Source organism: Pituophis catenifer, unplaced genomic scaffold, assembly GCF_029215685.1.
Source record: "Pituophis catenifer annectens isolate HBS135680 unplaced genomic scaffold, rPitCat1.0.hap2 SCAF_1, whole genome shotgun sequence".
Classification (NCBI taxonomy): Eukaryota; Metazoa; Chordata; class Lepidosauria; order Squamata; family Colubridae; genus Pituophis; species Pituophis catenifer.
The window spans coordinates 81,334,683-81,352,052 of NW_027256881.1; the positions used below are offsets into that span (position 1 = coordinate 81,334,683).

Consider the following 17,370-nt stretch of genomic DNA (forward strand, 5'->3'; position numbering starts at 1 on the left):
CCTTCTATTTTTTAAATTAAATAATACTAAAATCCTATATTTCTACAAAGTATAGCGAACTATCTTTGTACATGGCATCTGTTATAAGGCTACTTTATGCCATGTATTCAAAAGATTTTTCTCATCCACCATCCATTATTTTGAGAATGTTCATATATTATGTAACTTTTGCACTATTATCAATTTCTTTCATTTTCCAGATGGAACAATCTTCTAGAAGAAATTGCAGAGCATTTACATTCCAGTAAAGGTCTGCTTCATCTCTGGCAGAAGTATAAAAACTATTACTTGCAATGTTCTTCTACTGTCCGGCAATATGAGGACCGAACAAATGAACTTTTGAAGGCTGAACTCAATAAGGACACTGTTGATGATGAAGTCACTGCTTGGATTCATGACTGCAATGTATGTTTAATAAGCTTGTGGTGTAAACTGTTATTCTGGCTAATACAGTCCTGTACTGAGACACCATGAAGTAAATAAGTATATTAAACTAGTATAGATTATTACAAATTAGGAAGATGCTGATAATGAAAAGAAAATATCTAGAAAATATCTCTATTATTTGTCTCACAAAGCCTACTACCTCATTGCGTCTTGCAAAGCAAGTTTATCTGCTTTTCCATATTTTTGATTAGGATCACATTATTAAATTTTTCTCCAGGCCATAAGAAATAAAGGACTTTTTCGGGTCAACCAACAAATGCATGTGAGTTGAGCAGAGAATACAGTAAACCCAGTTAATTTGGGGGATGGTAACCATGCTGTTCCATCTCCAGAATCTTGGAAACTGTGGCTTTCTTCTACTACCTGACAGTATCCAGTGATAAGCTGAACAATTTTGCTTCTTCAGGAACCTTGTTCATAAATCTAATCTTTTAGTCAGTTTCTTCTATTTTGTTTGAGAGAGAGAGAGAGAGAGAGAGAGAGAGAGAGAGAGAGAGATATTAAAGCAATATATCTTGAAGGGTGAAGTAATCTCTCCTCATGTGACAGGGATGAAATGTTCCCAGTTCGGACCGGATCACCCGATCTGGTAGCAATGGCAGCAGGTGGTTCGGAGAACCAGTAGCAAAAATCCCTGCACCCCCCCCCCACCATGCCCAGCTGAGCCGCATGATCATCAGAGCCTTTTTTTTTTTAACTTTTAAAAGCATTTTTTCTACAACCTCTTCTGACAAAAAAATGCTTTTAAAAGTAAAAAAAAAAGCCTCTGATGATCGCACAGCTTAGCTGGGATCGTCAGAGGCTTTTCAAAGCATTTTTTAAAAAGCCTCTCTGACGATCCCAGCTGAGTTGCCTGATCGGCAGAGGCTTTTCAAAACATTAAAAAAAAATGCTTTGAAAAGTATATAAAAAAAAAGTTGGCCATGCCCACCCAGTCACATTACCCCCCCCCACCAAGCCACGCCCACAGAACTGGTAGTAACAAATTTTATATTTCACCCCTGTCATGTGATTATTAAAACACTAGTTTTGTTAGATAGATTAAGTGGAAATAAAAAGAGACTGTCCTAAAGTCACTCAGGGAACTGCACAGTTATGTAAATATGTGAATCCAAGTCTTATTATCAGGTTTTTGTAAGGACTGGACATAGTTGTGCCAGGATGACATACTGTCATTGTGCCAAGTGCTCGTGTTCAAGCACATGCATAAAGATTGGCAAGAGCCTTGGTGGCGCAGTGGTTAGAATGCAGTACTGCAGGGCTAACTCACCGCTCACTCCAGGAGTTCAATTCTAAGCGGCTCAAGGTTGACTCAGCCTTCCATCCTTCTGAGGTTGGGAGGACCCAGATTGTTGGGGGCAATATGCTGACTCTATAAACTGCTTAGAGAGGGTTGTAAAGCACTCTGAAGCAGTATATAAATCTAAATGCTATTGCTATATTCAGGCCCCATATATTTACTAAAATGAATTTTTACATTACAGTTGCCATCTTCAATTTTACATTTGCTGTGATTTCCACAGGATCTACTTAAAGGCATGAAGACAATGCAAGATTCTCTATCTGTTCTGCACGAACTCGGGGAACAGCTGAAGCAGCAAGTGGATTCTTCTGCAGCAGCAGCTATCCAATCCGGCCAGCTCTTACTAAATCAGAATTTAGCTTCTTTAGAGCAGGGACTCAACAGACAGCAGTCAATATTACAGGTAGGGAAATGTTCCTTGACATGTTAGAAAAAGTAGTCTCTTATTGTACTTTCAACTAGTCACATGGCTATCATTTATGTGCTGTCATAATATCATGCTTAGGACATAGTGATGGAAGCAATCAGAGAAGAAACAGTTCTCCTCAAAGGATTTTTTTGTTCAGACACAATATTTGAGAACGCGGTGGCTCAGTGGCTAAGACTCTGAGCTTGTCGATCGAAAGGTCAGCAATTCAGCAGTTTGAATCCCTAGTGCCGTGTAACATGGTGAGCTGCCGTTACTTGTCCCAGTTTCTGCCAACCTAGCAGTTCGAAAGCAAGTAAAAAATGCAAGTAGAAAAATAGGGACCACCTTTGGTGGGAAGGTAACAGCATTCTGTGCGCCTTTGGCATTTAGTCATGCCGGCCACATGACCACGGAGACGTCTTTGGACAGTGCTGGTTCTTTGGTTTTGAGACGGAGATGAGCCCTACCCCCTAGAGTCGGGAACGACTAGCACATATGTGCGAGGGGAACCTTTACCTTTACCTATACAGACTGATTTTTTTTTTGTTCAGTCACTATGTCATGTCTGAGTCTTCTGAAGAGTCTTTACTCTTCTGAGTAAATATAAAAAACAACCCCCTGGACCATAGCATGCTAAGCTCCTGTCTTCCCCTGTCTCCCTGAATCTGCCCAAACTCATGTCCATTGCGTCGATGATGCTATTTAATCATCTCATCCTCTGTGGTCCCCTTCTCGTTTTGCCTTCAGTCTTTCCAAACATCAGGGTCTTTTTCAATGAACCCTCTCTTCCTACTAGATGGCCAGAGTAGTTGAGCTTCAGCATCAGTATCTTATGCAGTGGTGAAATCTGAACCAGTTTGCTACTGGTTCGCTGGCCGCACATGCGTGCTGCGAGCCAAGCGCACGCTGCGTGTACATCCACAGTACACAACAAACGTGCTGCATCGCATGCACAGTGCGCACCAAACACACACTGCATGTGCGTGCATGCAGGATTTCCTGCTTTCTAGCAAAGCTAAACCGCGTGGCACAGCTGATCGTCGGAAATATCAGTTCAGACTGGTACTGGTAGCTTTTTTTAACTACCAGTTCGACCGAACCCGTAGCTTTTTTTTTACTACCAGTTTGCCTGAACTGGTAGTTTTTATCACTACCAGTTTGCCCGAACTGGAGCAAACCGGTAGCATTTCACCCCTGATCTTATGCCCTTCCAGTCAGGTTTGTTTTCCTTTAAGACCAAAGAATAGTTAGGGTTGAGTTCCTTTATACAGACTGATAGTTCAGCATTTCTTTATGTTCTTAGTTGAACACAAAATCATTAGGTTTAAATCTTAGCATTTCACCTTTTTTTTCTAAAGCAAACAACCTATAAATGAATGTCCACATTCATTTGGCAACAGAGCTTTTAGGCCACAACTTGAATTATGACCTTAATCGGCATAAGGTACAACTTTACTTATAATTGTTCCAGCTTCATATCATTCAAACACCACCTTTTTTTAATTTAGAAATATAATGTTCCTTTTTTATATTGGATTTCATGCCATTCTAAGATTGGAAAAAAAAACCTGTATTAATGAACCGCCCCATTTTTTAAAATTTAAGGCAGGAGTTCAAGACTACCAGACCTTTAATCTCAGTCTGACAGGGCTGGAGCAGTGGACAAAGCAAGCAGAAGAGATGCTGAAAATGCAAGATCCAAGCCACTCATCGGACTCATCCATCATTCGGAACAGAATGGAAGAGCTTAAAGTGAGTTTTTGAAAATGCTTTTTTTTTTACCTTCAAAACGCATTTTATTTATAGTTATTGGGTATTTATTTATTTATAAATTTATGTTTACTTTAAAAACCTAAATGGAAAACGAAAACTATGTATTTGAGAATAATAAAGTGGATTAAAAGAATGAGCGAGATTAAATACCAGGTAAAAAAGGTTCATATCAAAGAAGATAGAACAAAGTGTTCTTATGTATGTATGTATATAAACAGCCACTAGCTTTGTATTTAACTTGTATGTAAGTATTCTCATAGAATAACAAGATCTGTTGCAATAAACAGTGCTAACTACTGACTTCCTCAACAGAAGTATGTAGTTCTACTTTTTTCCCAGCTATTCCCAACAATCATAACATTGAAGCCTTATTAACACAGTTAAGAGCTCAAAACTTTTTTTAGGGTGTATTCCAAGGAATAGTTTCATTTTTGTTGCACTGAGCTCCTTGGAGAGAGAGCAGATGTATTATTAATTTTAAAAAATACATTAACATTCTCCCTGTAGTGTGTAAGTCATATCGGGCACTTTAATCAATCTTCTAAAAAAGGAAACATTATTGTTAGTTTTTTCTCCTAAATAGAACTTTGCTTGTGAGCTGTCCAAGGTAATAGTTACAATATGGGTAACTGTATAACTTGAAAATAAAGTATGTTTTATTATTGTAACATAAAGCATCGAAAATTGTACTCTAGTATAAAATACATATTTTGCAGTAATGTACCCGGATTACAAATATGGCAATTAAAACTATTTATAAACCTTGTTTCCTGTCACTTTATAGTGCCAGATGCTAAAATTCAGCAGCATGGCACCAGATTTGGATCGTCTAAATGAGCTGGGATATAGGTTGCCCTTGAATGATAAAGAAATCAAAAGGATGCAAAATCTGAATAGATGCTGGTCAGTGATTTCTTCACAAACTACTGAAAGATTCAGGTAAGTCAGATATTTACAAAACAGTGTGATTTACACAGATTGGAGTTTTAATAAAGCAGAGTTGTCAGGCCAATAGTTCTAATCCTAATCCTAAAAAACTAATTCTAGAATTGCATAAGGTTCGGAAAGATATAAAAATTTACTTCATTCTGTTATATGGTTTAAAGCAAGACTCTTTCTACTATGGGTCAAAAGAGGTCCAGAAGTAAAACTAAAAATATATTAAGTCTGTCTTGCCAGAACTTTATTAAAATCTAAATTTATCTTCTTCACTGGCTGAAAGATTGCTTGTGTATACCTACTTTACAAAAACCAGTTGGCCTTCCCAAGGCAATTAGATGACACAAGTAAAGCAAATTAGATATAAAATGCGTATATAAAACGCAAACAAAAGAGTGGCAGCCTTCGAAAAATTTCATTCAGGTGACAGTTACTAGGTTCTTATTTGCAGAATCATCTCTTTAATCAAGAAGCCAAAAGGATATTTCATGATTCTTCAGATTCTGGTCTCATTAAAATTGCTTGCTGCCTGTTTTTCTGGCCTTAATTGATACTCTGTGACCTATGGATCACTAATAATGAAAAATAATTGCCGCAGTAAGAAAATTACATGCAACAGAATAAGGCGTTCAGGGTGTGAACATTATAGGGAGAAACAACATTATCATGTATACTTTTTGCTTCAGATATGCTAATTAGCTGCAGGAAACCCCATTCCTTGATCTGTCAAATATTTTATAAGTTCATTTGGTGTGTATATAGGAGGAATGAAGAATTACTGTTTTTTTTTTTTGTTTTTTTTTGGGGGGAGTATAAAACACACTCCCCCCCCCAAAAAAAGAGGGTGAAAATTTGGGTGCATCTTATATACCGAAGGTAGCCAAAAATGTGAGGCACGGAGGCTGCGATGGTCTGTGGCAATCCCTGCAGCCTGGAACAGCTGATCGGGGGTATTCTGGAAGGCCGATCCACCCGCCAATCAGCTGCTCGTGCTGAATCAGACTGTAATAATGTGCTGAAGCTGACCTGGCTGTTTGCTATTTGCTGCAAGGACTCAGAGTTTGCAGCAGCAATCACATCCAGAAAGTACACACAAGTAACTGATTCAGCAGGATTCAATAACTTCTCTTTATATATAATATAACACATGAAGTAAATATACAATACCAAAAGCAGGTTTTCAATATGGTAGTAAATACAAGCAAAACACAAGCAGAGGAGAGGAGTTTCAGTTTTGAGCAGCAGACTAGTTTACAGCTCAGCACAGACTCAGAACTGCAAGCTAAGCCATGCCCAGGCTCCTTGCTGTCTCCTTCCTTGTTGCTCACACAGCAAATACTGTTTCAGTTTCCAAACATCCCTCAACTTTCTCACACACTGACAGAACGCTAGCCAGATGAATACCAATGGATGCTGGTAGGCAGAGACATTTTTTTTTCTTATTTTCTTCCCCAAAAACTAAGGTGTGTCCTATACTCCGGAACATCTTATACTCCGAAAAGCCTTTGGATCTACCTTCTCTTATGTGAAAAGAATTCCAGTGAAAAATGAACTAACCTTTTTGAACTGTCCCTTCTAATTATGTCACCATGTTCCTGCTGTGCCTTTAAAGAGACAAACAAACAAAAAAGTGGGAACCATGTCAAAAATAAATTTTCTAGTCTGAACACTCAATTATGGTTTCTTTTAAAAGATTATACTGGAAAAATCACAGTTAGGTGCTAAACCCAAGACAAACAAACTGCATTGTGGCTTAACATAATGTATGAACCCAAACAAAGGGAGAGAGGAAGAAAAAGCTGATAAAAAGTAAGGTTTATAGAAGTAACAGATTAAAATGTATGTTTGATTATTACTGTCTTTTTAATTTCTCTGCAGAGAAGACTCTTAATAATCTATTATTAAAACAGAGTGTGCTTAGAAAAATAAAAGTACTTCCGAACTTTTTTTCTTTAGGAATTAAAATAAAGTTTGAAGTGAGACAAACAGGTTCACTAACTTCAAATTTAAGAAATGGCCATTAAGAAATTAACATTAAGAAATGTTTGTGCTTATATCCAGTTTGTTTCCTTTATTTCCTTTTTCATCAGCATGTTTTTAAGAATCCAAGATGAAGTCAGTAATGTTGTTTGGGTAATCCAGTAATGTTTTATTTTTATTTTTTTAAAAAGAAACATAGGTTTGTTTTTTAGACTCGGATGTACATTGAGTCCTTCTTTATCCTTGCAGTAAGCTACAGTCCTTCTTGCTGCAGCAACAAACCTTCCTAGAAAAATGTGAGACTTGGATGGAATTCTTGGTTCAAACTGAGCAGAAACTGGCTGCAGAAATTTCAGGAAACTACCAGCTTCTTTTAGAACAGCAGAGGGCGCACGAGGCAAGTTATAATGACAGGATTCTTGAACTACTGTATCAACTTCTTTTATTAATTGTTAATGAACTTGAACTGTACTAATAAGGATTGATTTGTTCAAACATATTTTGTTCTCTGTTCATGATCATAGAGCATGACAGCTGGATTATATAGGAGATGGACAGACACTGACATCAGATGGTATAAAAATGAAAAACAAAATGTTAAAAAGTTATGATATTTATGTAGGTACATACCAAGCTCATCTAAATTATATTAAAGTAACCAAAATATCTTTACAATCCCCAAGGCATGTCACAACTTTCGAGCACCCCTATATGTTTGGAAAATGAAAGTTGAAAAATTTGGCACTTCCTAAATTATTATCTGTGGCTGTAGAGATGGCTGTTTTTGAGATCCGTTAGTTGTGAGATCAAATGCAACCAATAATAGTAGGCTAGATAAGCAAAAAATAACCCTGTAAAAATCAGTGTCTTGTTCAAAACTAAAAAATAATAATAATAATTACCTCCCTCACCTGCAAATAGGGGGAAAATAAATCACTGCTTCAGCCTGATATGAATGTAAACAACTAGAAGAAAGAGATTGATGGAGAGTTTCAATCTACAAAAGAGTTAGACTTGGCCTACAGTCACCAACTCATATATCAGGGCTAAGAGGCAGGTGTTCTTCCACAAACTTAATTTTATTATAGAAGATTTAAGACTTTTCAGTGTAATCGAGCAACATTTAGCTAAACAGATGAACTGCAAAACGTATGATAGGTAAAGTAAAGGTTCCCCCACACATGTGTGCTAGTCATTTCCAGCTCTAAGGGCAGTCTTCATCTCCGTTTCTAAGCCGAAGAGCCAGCGCTGTCCAAAGACATCTCCGTGGTCATGTGGCCAGCATGACTCGACGCCGAAGGCGCACGGAGCACTGTTACCTTCCCACCAAAGTGGTTCCTATTTTTCTACTTGTATTTTTTACGTGCTTTCAAACTGCTAGGTTGGCAGAAGCTAGGACAAGTAATGGGAGCTCACTCCGTTACGTGGCACTAGGGATTCGAACCGCTGAACTGCTGATCTTCTGCTAGACAAGCTCAGCGTCTTAGCCACTGAGCCACCATGTCCCCTAAAACATACGATAGCACAATCTAAAACTAAGTTGGGAGATTCTGTGATTAATTGAATACAAGAATCCTCCTAATTTGGAAAGATTAAATTTGGTTTCTTTATGAATAATAAATATAGTGCAGTAGACTTCAAAGGCTGGACACCAGACCCATTCTGACATTTATCTCAACATGTGGACTTGACAAAAAAAAAAAAAAAAGAATAGGGGCCATTCACATGCAGAAAAAGACTATTATTGTAAATACATTCATCTTCTCTGTCTGGATTTTTATCTAGCTTACAAGAGTAAATGAAGCTTATTGCCAACAGAAGTTCTAGAGAGCATGCATGAAATATATCTATGAATGTTCAGCCATGTAGAAAATTGGGGGAAAAAATATATTGTTCATAAATTACAAGCTTTTTTTCCTTTGATATTATTACTTGATTTTTTTTCTGAATGTGTAAACAATTATATGTCTTCAATTTGATAAAGAAAAAGGGGAACATTACATATTTGTAAATTACACATTTGCATATGTATTACCTATGTGTCATATTTGCAAGATAAAATTTAACATGAATATAGACAGTGATATAAAAGCCATTAAAATGGACCACTTTCTTTATGGCTATTAATTTTTTAAAACTATACTGTAAACCAAATCAACCTATAATTTGCTTTTTTAAAAAAAAGTCTAATTACTTATCCATTTAAAAATATCATATATCCTAAGTATATTAGAAAGGTTAAACTTTTATTTTGGAATCAGATTATGTTTTGTTTAGCTCATTTGGAATTCACTTTTAAAAACTTTTTGTTCTTTAGCTGTTCCAAGCAGAGATGTTTAGTCGGCAACAGATTTTACATTCTATCATCATGGATGGCCACAACCTTCTTGAGCAAGGGCAGGTAGATGACAGGTAAAACGTGTATTGTAAAAAAAAAATCTGATTTTCCAACTGTTTCATGTTTAAAAGCTTTGCCTTTTTATCTAATATGCATTTATTTTCCTCAAACTATTGACACATTATAATAATGGACTACTACTATTTGTGAGATTGCACTTTACATGACTGATATAGTGCATTTGCTTTCTATTACATATTCTGCTTGTTCACTTCCAATCAATATAGATTTTAGCTGTAACTGGTTCCTTGTTGCCTTTATTTCATACATAAGAATTTGGATTGGCAATGCTGTTTTCCACAGGAAAAAAAATGTAACTATGCCAAACTTTTCATCTGACTATTACAAAGTTAGTTTTAGAAGTTCTCAGTGGGAGTATTTCAAAGGCAAATGGATTCTACAATACAGTAATAGAAATCAACGTATCATAGTTGTTAGCCATTCTGGCTGCTTTTGTTTGGCTCACTTTGTTTCTATACTAAACACGTTGTGTTTTTCCTTTTTTTAAGGGATGAATTCAATTTGAAACTGGCATTGCTCAGTAATCAGTGGCAAGGGGTAATTCGTAGAGCCCAGCAGAGAAGGGGCATCATTGACAGTCAGATTCGTCAGTGGCAACGATACAGAGAAATGGCAGAGAAATTGCGCAAGTGGCTGGTGGAAGTGACTTGTCAATCAGCAAGTGGGCTGGGCAGTGTTCCTATCCCACTGCAGAGAGCTAGAGCCCTGTTGGATGAAATGCAGGTAACTATTGGCAGACCATTTTCAATCTAAATAGATTCTGGTATCACTTAATGGAACGAATTAAATATTTCACTGTACTTATTTAGTCAGGTATAACAGCAGTTATTAAACAAAGTGAAGACTTTCTTAACAGAACTTAACTCCGAATAGCTACACAATAGGCATGTCTAGGTTGTCTCCATGGCTCAAAGAGTATAAGACACATCAGAATATAAGACGCACCTTAGTTTTTGCGGAGGAAAATAGGAAAAAAAAATTCTGCCTACCAGATATTCATCTGGCTAGCGTCCTTAGTCTGGTCAGCTTCAGCACATTAGTTCGCTGGTTTTGAGCGCGCTCGTGCCGGGTTGGGGATAAAAAACAGCTTCTAAGCACAGCTGATCATTGGAGAGAGAAGCAATGAGAAAAGCAGGCGAAGCGCAGAAGATAGCTTCACTCTCTAGCGCCTTGTTAGGGCTGAAAAAAAGCTTCAAAAAAGCTACATTCGGAGTATAAGACGCACCCAAATTTTCAGCCTCTTTTAGGGGGAAAAAAGTGTGTCTTATATTCCGAAAAATACTGTATTTATGAAATGTGTGTTGGTCTTTCCCAGGGACACTTTAATATAGCATCCTCAGTATACAACAATGTTTGGATTTCTTAGACTGAATATGATCCTGGAAAAATTCCTTCATATCTTATGTTGCAGCATAATTAAATTCTTACAAAGACCTGGTTTTTATATAATATAACATTGAAGCAGGGGTAAAATCTAAATTTTTTTGCTACCGGTTCTGTGGGTGTGGCTTAATTAGTGGGCGGGGCTTGGTGGTAAGGTGACTGGGTGGGCGTGGCCAAGTCAATGTCACTTCTTTGCCCCTTTTTAACCTACAAAACACAACACAACACAACTGGCTCACCCACAATGTAAAAGCAGCTGTGCTAGACTCAAAATGGCCCCGCAACAAGCAGGAACCTCACACAGCCACAAAAAGCCCAAAAAAACAACTCTCACACTTTACACACACACAACACAACACAACACAAGTGGCTCACCCACAATGTAAAAGCAGTTGTGCTAGACCCAAAATGGTCCCTGAAACAAGCAGGAACCTCACACAGCCACAAAAAGCCCCAAAAACCAACTTTCACACTTTACACACACAAAATTCCACATACAGCTTTGTGAGATTTTGTCTGTTTGTGTAGTTAGAGTGAAACACTACAGAAACACACTAAATCTCAGAAAGCTGCACAAATATTATTTTATTTTAATTTATTTTTATTTTTGTATAAAAGCAGCTAAATTTAAAACTTCCTAAACTTTAGATGGCTAGGTCTAAAAAAAGAACAATTAAAAAAAAACCCAATTAACTATTTTTTTTAAAGCTCCCAAAGGGGAAAAAAACTTACCCAATAGAACAGGGGTCTCCAACCTTGGCAACTTTAAGACTTGTGGACTTCAACTCCCAGAATTCCTCAGCCAGCTTTGCTGGGAGTTGAAGTCCACAAGTCTAGGCAGGAAGGCAGGCAGGCAGAAAGAGCTGCTCACCGATGAGCTTGATTGCAGGCAGGGAGATTCAGTTGCTGATGCATGGATTACGATCGTCATGCAATCAGCAGCTAAGGTAAGCAATCTGGAGGCTGGGAGTGGGAGGGGGGAGAAAAAAAGAAACTTTTTTTCTTTTACATGGCTCTGGCAATCCAAGCTGAGTTGCCTGATTAGCAGGCAACTCAGCTGGGATGTCAGAGCTTGGCTGGTCAGAGCCATTTAAAAGGAAAAAAAGGCTCTGATGATCGCGGGACTCAGCTGGGCATGGGGGGCGGGGACAGGGATTTTTGCTATCAGTTCTCCGAACTGCCCGCCACCATCGCTACCTACTCGCCCGAGCCGGTCCGAACCGGGAGCATTTCACCCCTGCATTGAAGGGCTTTTTCTACCAAAAACCTCAGTTTTTGAACCTTCTGAACAGATAGTGGGGAAATTACAAAAAGATCATAGGGAAGAGTTCATTAAGCAAGAGAGTGGGGGAAAGAAAGGAAACAAAACAAAAGAGGAAAAATAAAGTACAATAACAGCTGATGAAATACTTACTGCAAAGTTTCATTATGAAATGTCTTTGAATATTAGTAGTTCAGGTTGGTAGTTATGTTGTTGGTTTGAGCTCCGAGCTTGGCGATTTCGTTACAAATGTTTCATCTCCATTCAAAGAGACATCTTCAGTGCGCTTTGGATTGTTTCATTATACTACCAGCTTTTTATGCAGAAGTGATTATAATGACAAAGTTTAAAAGTCCTCCTTGCAGGAAAAACACTCATCCTTTGATTTAGGACGTTACTGACTGACTTATCTGACAATGTTATGAAATTAGAGTGATGTTTCTGGAATGTCTTTGGTCTTCCCAGCTCAAAGAGAAAGTGCTTCTTCGCCAACAAGGGAGCTACATTTTAACAGTGGAAGGTGGAAAACAGCTGTTACTCTGTGCTGATGGTGAGACAGAAGCATCTCTACAGAAGGAACTTACAGAAATCCAAGAGTGCTGGAAATTAGCAAACCTCAGACTTGAAGAACAGAAAAAGCAGCTCGCCTTACTATTAAAAGTAGGTTCATTTAAATTAATCTTTAAAAATCAAATAAGACTACTTCTTTGAAAAGCTCAATTGCTAGGACATTGGCCTTGCTTGTTTTTGCTATGTGTTACATGTAAATAGATAAAATTCTTAGATTGATTTTGTGGAATCTTATATGTCTTACCTATAGCAACGTTCCCTAACCTACTGTCTTCTGAATGTGTTGGTCTACAAGATAGATTTAGAAAGTTGCAGAAGGCTGACCTGTGGCACCACAAATCATGCTTTCTGTATACTGTTTGTGTTTCTTTAGTATAAAGTACATGAGTTGCCTGTGTTATTACTATCTGATTTTTGAACCACATCCTAGAACAGTGATGGCTAACCTTTTCCGGACTGAGTGCCCAAAATGCAAGGCGCGTGTGGCCACGCACATTCACCCCCCCCAATATGGGCCCCCTGCATGAGCCCCCATGAATGTGTGCACATCTCCACGCGCCCCCCCATATGCACGCACGCACGGCCCCCTGCACACCCTGTGCCCTCCACACATGCGCAAGCGAGCCCCCGCACGCATCATGCCCCCCGCATGCACGGCAGAGACCCAACGACCAGCTGGCTGGCAGGAGGCGAGCGCGCATGCGCGGCAGAGCTGAAATGGGGCGACGGCTCACATGCTCACAGAGAGGGCGCTGCGTGCCACCTGTGGCACGATGGTGTGCCATAGATTCGCCATCACGGTCCTAGAACTTATACTTTAAAATTAGCCTATAGAAGCCAGGTTTATGTAGAAATATATTCTGCATAATATATCCTTATATTTTATTATTTATGCACTGTTACTTTTTGACTGTTAATACTTTAAAAGTACACCGAACACTGCAGTACATTAATGTGTACATTAAGTCCTGCCCTTAAAAACATTATTCCACAATCTTTGTTTTAACTTGTTAGTCCAAGCAATTTACAAACCAGAAAACAGGATGTGTCAGGTAGTTTACAAGACAAGAAATAAAATGATGGAAAGTAAAGGATTTCAGAGTGTAGAAATGGCACCTCATGTAAATTAGAGATATTTCAAGGAGCAGGAATTAACATTTGGGCTCACAAAGAAAGAAAGAAGTGTTATTATTTTTGTTATTATTATGATAATTTCTTCTTTTTTATATTGGCAGTAGTAAGTGCAGTGGAGGTATAAAGAAATGGAAGAAACAAATGCAGTCTGTACTGTTGTTGTCTATGTATTTGTATTTATTTGTATTTATTAGATTTATATACCGCCTTCTCCCGAAGGACTCAGGGCGGTTTATTCATGTTTATTCATGCCTTCCTAATTTAGCAAACCTTCAGAATACTTTTTAAAAACACTTTTATATTGACAGTCCCAATCCATTTGGACACTACAAGTAGTGTGCATCCATTGTTTCAGCCATTATTTCAAAGTTACAGCAGTGCTGAAAAAATGACTAGTCCTCAAAGTTCTGGTCATTGCAGCATCCTTGCAGTCATGTGATCACAATCTTGACACATGGGTGTGTAATTCACATATGTGAACGATGCAGTGAGCCACATCATGTGATCATCATTTGTGATCTTCCTTGCCAACCTCCCACAAGCAAATTCAATGAGAAAGCCAACAGGGAACATTACAAGTACTAGTCCTTCATAGCATAACTCTCATTTACTGTATGTATATACCTGTTAATTATAGGGAATCCAAAATATTGTGATTCATGCCCTAATAAACTATCCCTGTGATTAAAGTTGTCGGTTACAATATTTGTTTGTATTACATTCAACTTTCCCCTTTCCTTTATGCCTTTTACTTTTCTGACTGGAAATTAATACAGTGTTAACTGTTTTTGTAAATTCAGGATATGACTTTATAGAGTATTACAAAATAGTAGCCCTCAAATCTTATTAGATCTGAGTCACTTGTCCCAAAGGTGCTTTTATAAAAGGCAACTGGACTTTTCTTTGAAGTTGTCCAAGAAGTCTCTTCAGCTGTGACATCTTAGTCACTTGTGAATAATCCTTGTGCCTTCTATAGCCACAGATTCAATTTATATATTGTCATGGTTTCATCAAATCTATTGTGTAATGTAATGGTTAAGATGTTGGATATAGGTTCAAGTCCACCCTCGGTCATTGAAGTTTACCGAGTAACTTAGAGCCACTCACTCTTTCTTGCCCCAACAAAGTTCACTGAAAAGCTAGATGAAAATGTATACCTTGCTTTGTGCTGCTGGAGGAAACATAAGTAATTAGGACCCTAAAGTGTTAGGTTTGAGAACCCATTTTCTCTGTTCTTCCTTTGCTTCAATTGAGAGGCATTACATTTATATTCCACCATTCAGGACTGGGAAAAATGTGAAAAAGGCATATCAAATTCCTTGGAAAAGCTAAAATCCCTGAAGAAGAAGCTTTCACAACCATTGCCAGACCATCATGATGAGCTCCATGCAGAGCAGATTCGCTACAAGGTAATGCACATTGCAGTCTGATTCTAAAGAGAGATAATATAACATAGAACATAGCAATCAGGACAGATCATTTCCATTTTATTGTATTATGCATGGAGCAACAGGTGACTTACAGACAAATATATTTTCATTGAAGTAGTTGATTCTGTCAAGCTTGGAATAATTTTTTAAAAATGAAGAGCAAGATCATTCTTAGCCTTTCCTTTATCATAGTTTAATACTGTATAAGTTATTAAAAATACAGATCTTTTAAGTTTTCTTTAAAGTAGTTGTCTGGATAGTGCCAGGTTTGAACAGAGAGGAGCAGGAGTATGGGGGGGGGGGGGGACTGTTTAAAATCATGTTTTTCTGTTAAAATTTCTTATGAAGCTATTATTTTTCCTTATCCTTACAGGTGGGTGAATATACATCCAAAATAAAGGTTTCTTTCCTAAACTCCAACTTGGATCACAGGCAACTTACCAAACCATGTAATTTAAAACTGTATCATATAATACACTGCAGATATATACAGTATAGCAGGGCCCACAGAAAAAGGAAATTCTGATATTCTCTTAAGTGGAAGCATTTAAGAGTAAAGTGCTTTTGAAGTAGACCAAAACACCAAGTATTCTTTTTAAAATAAGTCTGGAAACTGCTTTTGTTCATCATAATTATTCCTTTTGATATTGTTATTTTTTGCTCTGCAGTACTGTAGAAATTTTTTTTAAAAATATTTACTTCTATATACTTTAAAGAGTTTCTTTCTCCACAATAGGAACTAGAGAGTGCCGCTGAGGGATGGACCAACGATCTTTCTCATTTGAACTTATTAAAGGAGACCCTGTCCACTTTCATTAGTGCAGAGGACATTTCGGTACTCAACGAACGTATTGAATTATTGCACAGACAATGGGAAGAACTATGTCACCAGGTACAATAATATAACCTGCCAAAAAAAAAAAAAATACAAAAATAACACTTTTCCTGTTAGGCCAGACTGGTTTGTGCAGACTACCAGGCAATTGCTGAGTTTCAGCATAGTTTAATGTCTGAAACATTGGATTTAAATATGATAAGCCTGGATTTGGAATGCTCAATTAACTAGTTATATATAGTTCTTTAATCTTCTTAGATGCAATTCGGGATATAAGTAATAAATACAGGATCAGAATGCCATTCCTACTAGCTTGCTGCATAAGTATAAAAAATCTTAATATCACAAGTTACAAGTCAACTGATAAAATATTTCCTAAGTGCCAACTCTCCTCACCCAAAAACCTGCCCCAATGTATCTTGGTTTGTTTTCTTAGCAGAAGAAAATATGCCTTCCTGGGTATATGAAAAGAAAACGGACCTTCTTTCAGCCTTTTTTTCACCTTTCCACCCACTTGATTTCACTTTAAACACATTGATATACTCCAGATGGATAGATAGTAAAAGAGAGTGATAGATGCCTATCTTTTGCTGATGCCAAAATTCTAAGCAAGCAAATCAAGTCCTTGCTTTCTATTAAGGTTGCTTTCTTTACTTATAAATATTTAGCTGCTGCTTTGAAAAGATGTTTCAGCTCAACAAAAGTATAAATACCCTCTCAAAGCTGTTTCATGATGCTATGTTATTCTTCTGCACTCTGAAAGCAACGAGAAACTCCCCGTTTGCATGAGATTTCACCTAGTGTATTTGACAATGGAATCTTACTGTTAGCTGGATTTTTGGATCTAGAAGAAGTAGCATTGAAACCAGGGGTGAAATCTACTTACCTTCCCTACTGGTTCGGAAGTGCACGCACCCCCCTCGCGCTCTCTGCTCGTGCACGCAGATCACGTGCGCGCTTGGACCCTCTGCGCATGCACAAACCCTTTTGCGCATGCACAGAGGATAAAAAACAGGTTACTTCCTGGTTAAAACCAAGAAGTAACGACAACAGGGCGGGTGGGTGGAGCCTTGCACTGCCGTCACTACCAGTTCTCCGAACCACCCACCGCCATCGCTACCAGTTCGGCTGATCCGGTCCTAATTGGTAGCATTTCACCCCTGATTGAAACCTTTAAGAAGGATAATAGATATATTCGATTGTTCAAAACAAAGCTAAGACACTTAAAAGCAAAACATCTGAAAATTCTCAAGGAAGGCAGCTGTAGTAATTAAAAAAACCAACTGTAAGAAAGAAGTGCAGGAAGAGCCCTAAGTTTCAGCCATTCATATGTATTAAGAAACGAAAGATAGAAGATACATATATAAACACAAAAAAATTGATAAATCAGGTAAACATCCTGGATGCTTATTTTATTTTATTATTTTATGCCAAACAAATTGAATAATATATGAGCTGAGTCCATTCAATTGTTCTTTCAGTTTGGT

The 17,370-nt window shown here is 37.8% G+C and overlaps 1 protein-coding gene across 2 annotated transcripts in view; it reads left to right on the forward strand.

Annotated features, from left to right (window-relative positions):
* SYNE1 (spectrin repeat containing nuclear envelope protein 1) overlaps positions 1 to 17,370 on the forward strand; it is a 335,993-nt gene that overhangs the window by 262,893 nt on the left and 55,730 nt on the right. The window contains exons 117-126 of one of the 2 annotated variants that reach the window (XM_070932643.1): positions 201 to 405; positions 1,971 to 2,153; positions 3,765 to 3,911; positions 4,717 to 4,871; positions 7,101 to 7,248; positions 9,169 to 9,263; positions 9,759 to 9,993; positions 12,380 to 12,574; positions 14,902 to 15,027; positions 15,785 to 15,940. In XM_070932643.1, the coding sequence (XP_070788744.1) occupies positions 201 to 405; positions 1,971 to 2,153; positions 3,765 to 3,911; positions 4,717 to 4,871; positions 7,101 to 7,248; positions 9,169 to 9,263; positions 9,759 to 9,993; positions 12,380 to 12,574; positions 14,902 to 15,027; positions 15,785 to 15,940 (1,645 nt within the window). Of the gene's footprint in view, positions 1 to 200; positions 406 to 1,970; positions 2,154 to 3,764; positions 3,912 to 4,716; positions 4,872 to 7,100; positions 7,249 to 9,168; positions 9,264 to 9,758; positions 9,994 to 12,379; positions 12,575 to 14,901; positions 15,028 to 15,784; positions 15,941 to 17,370 lie in introns of those variants that run through there. The other variant, XM_070932644.1, reaches the window with a different exon arrangement.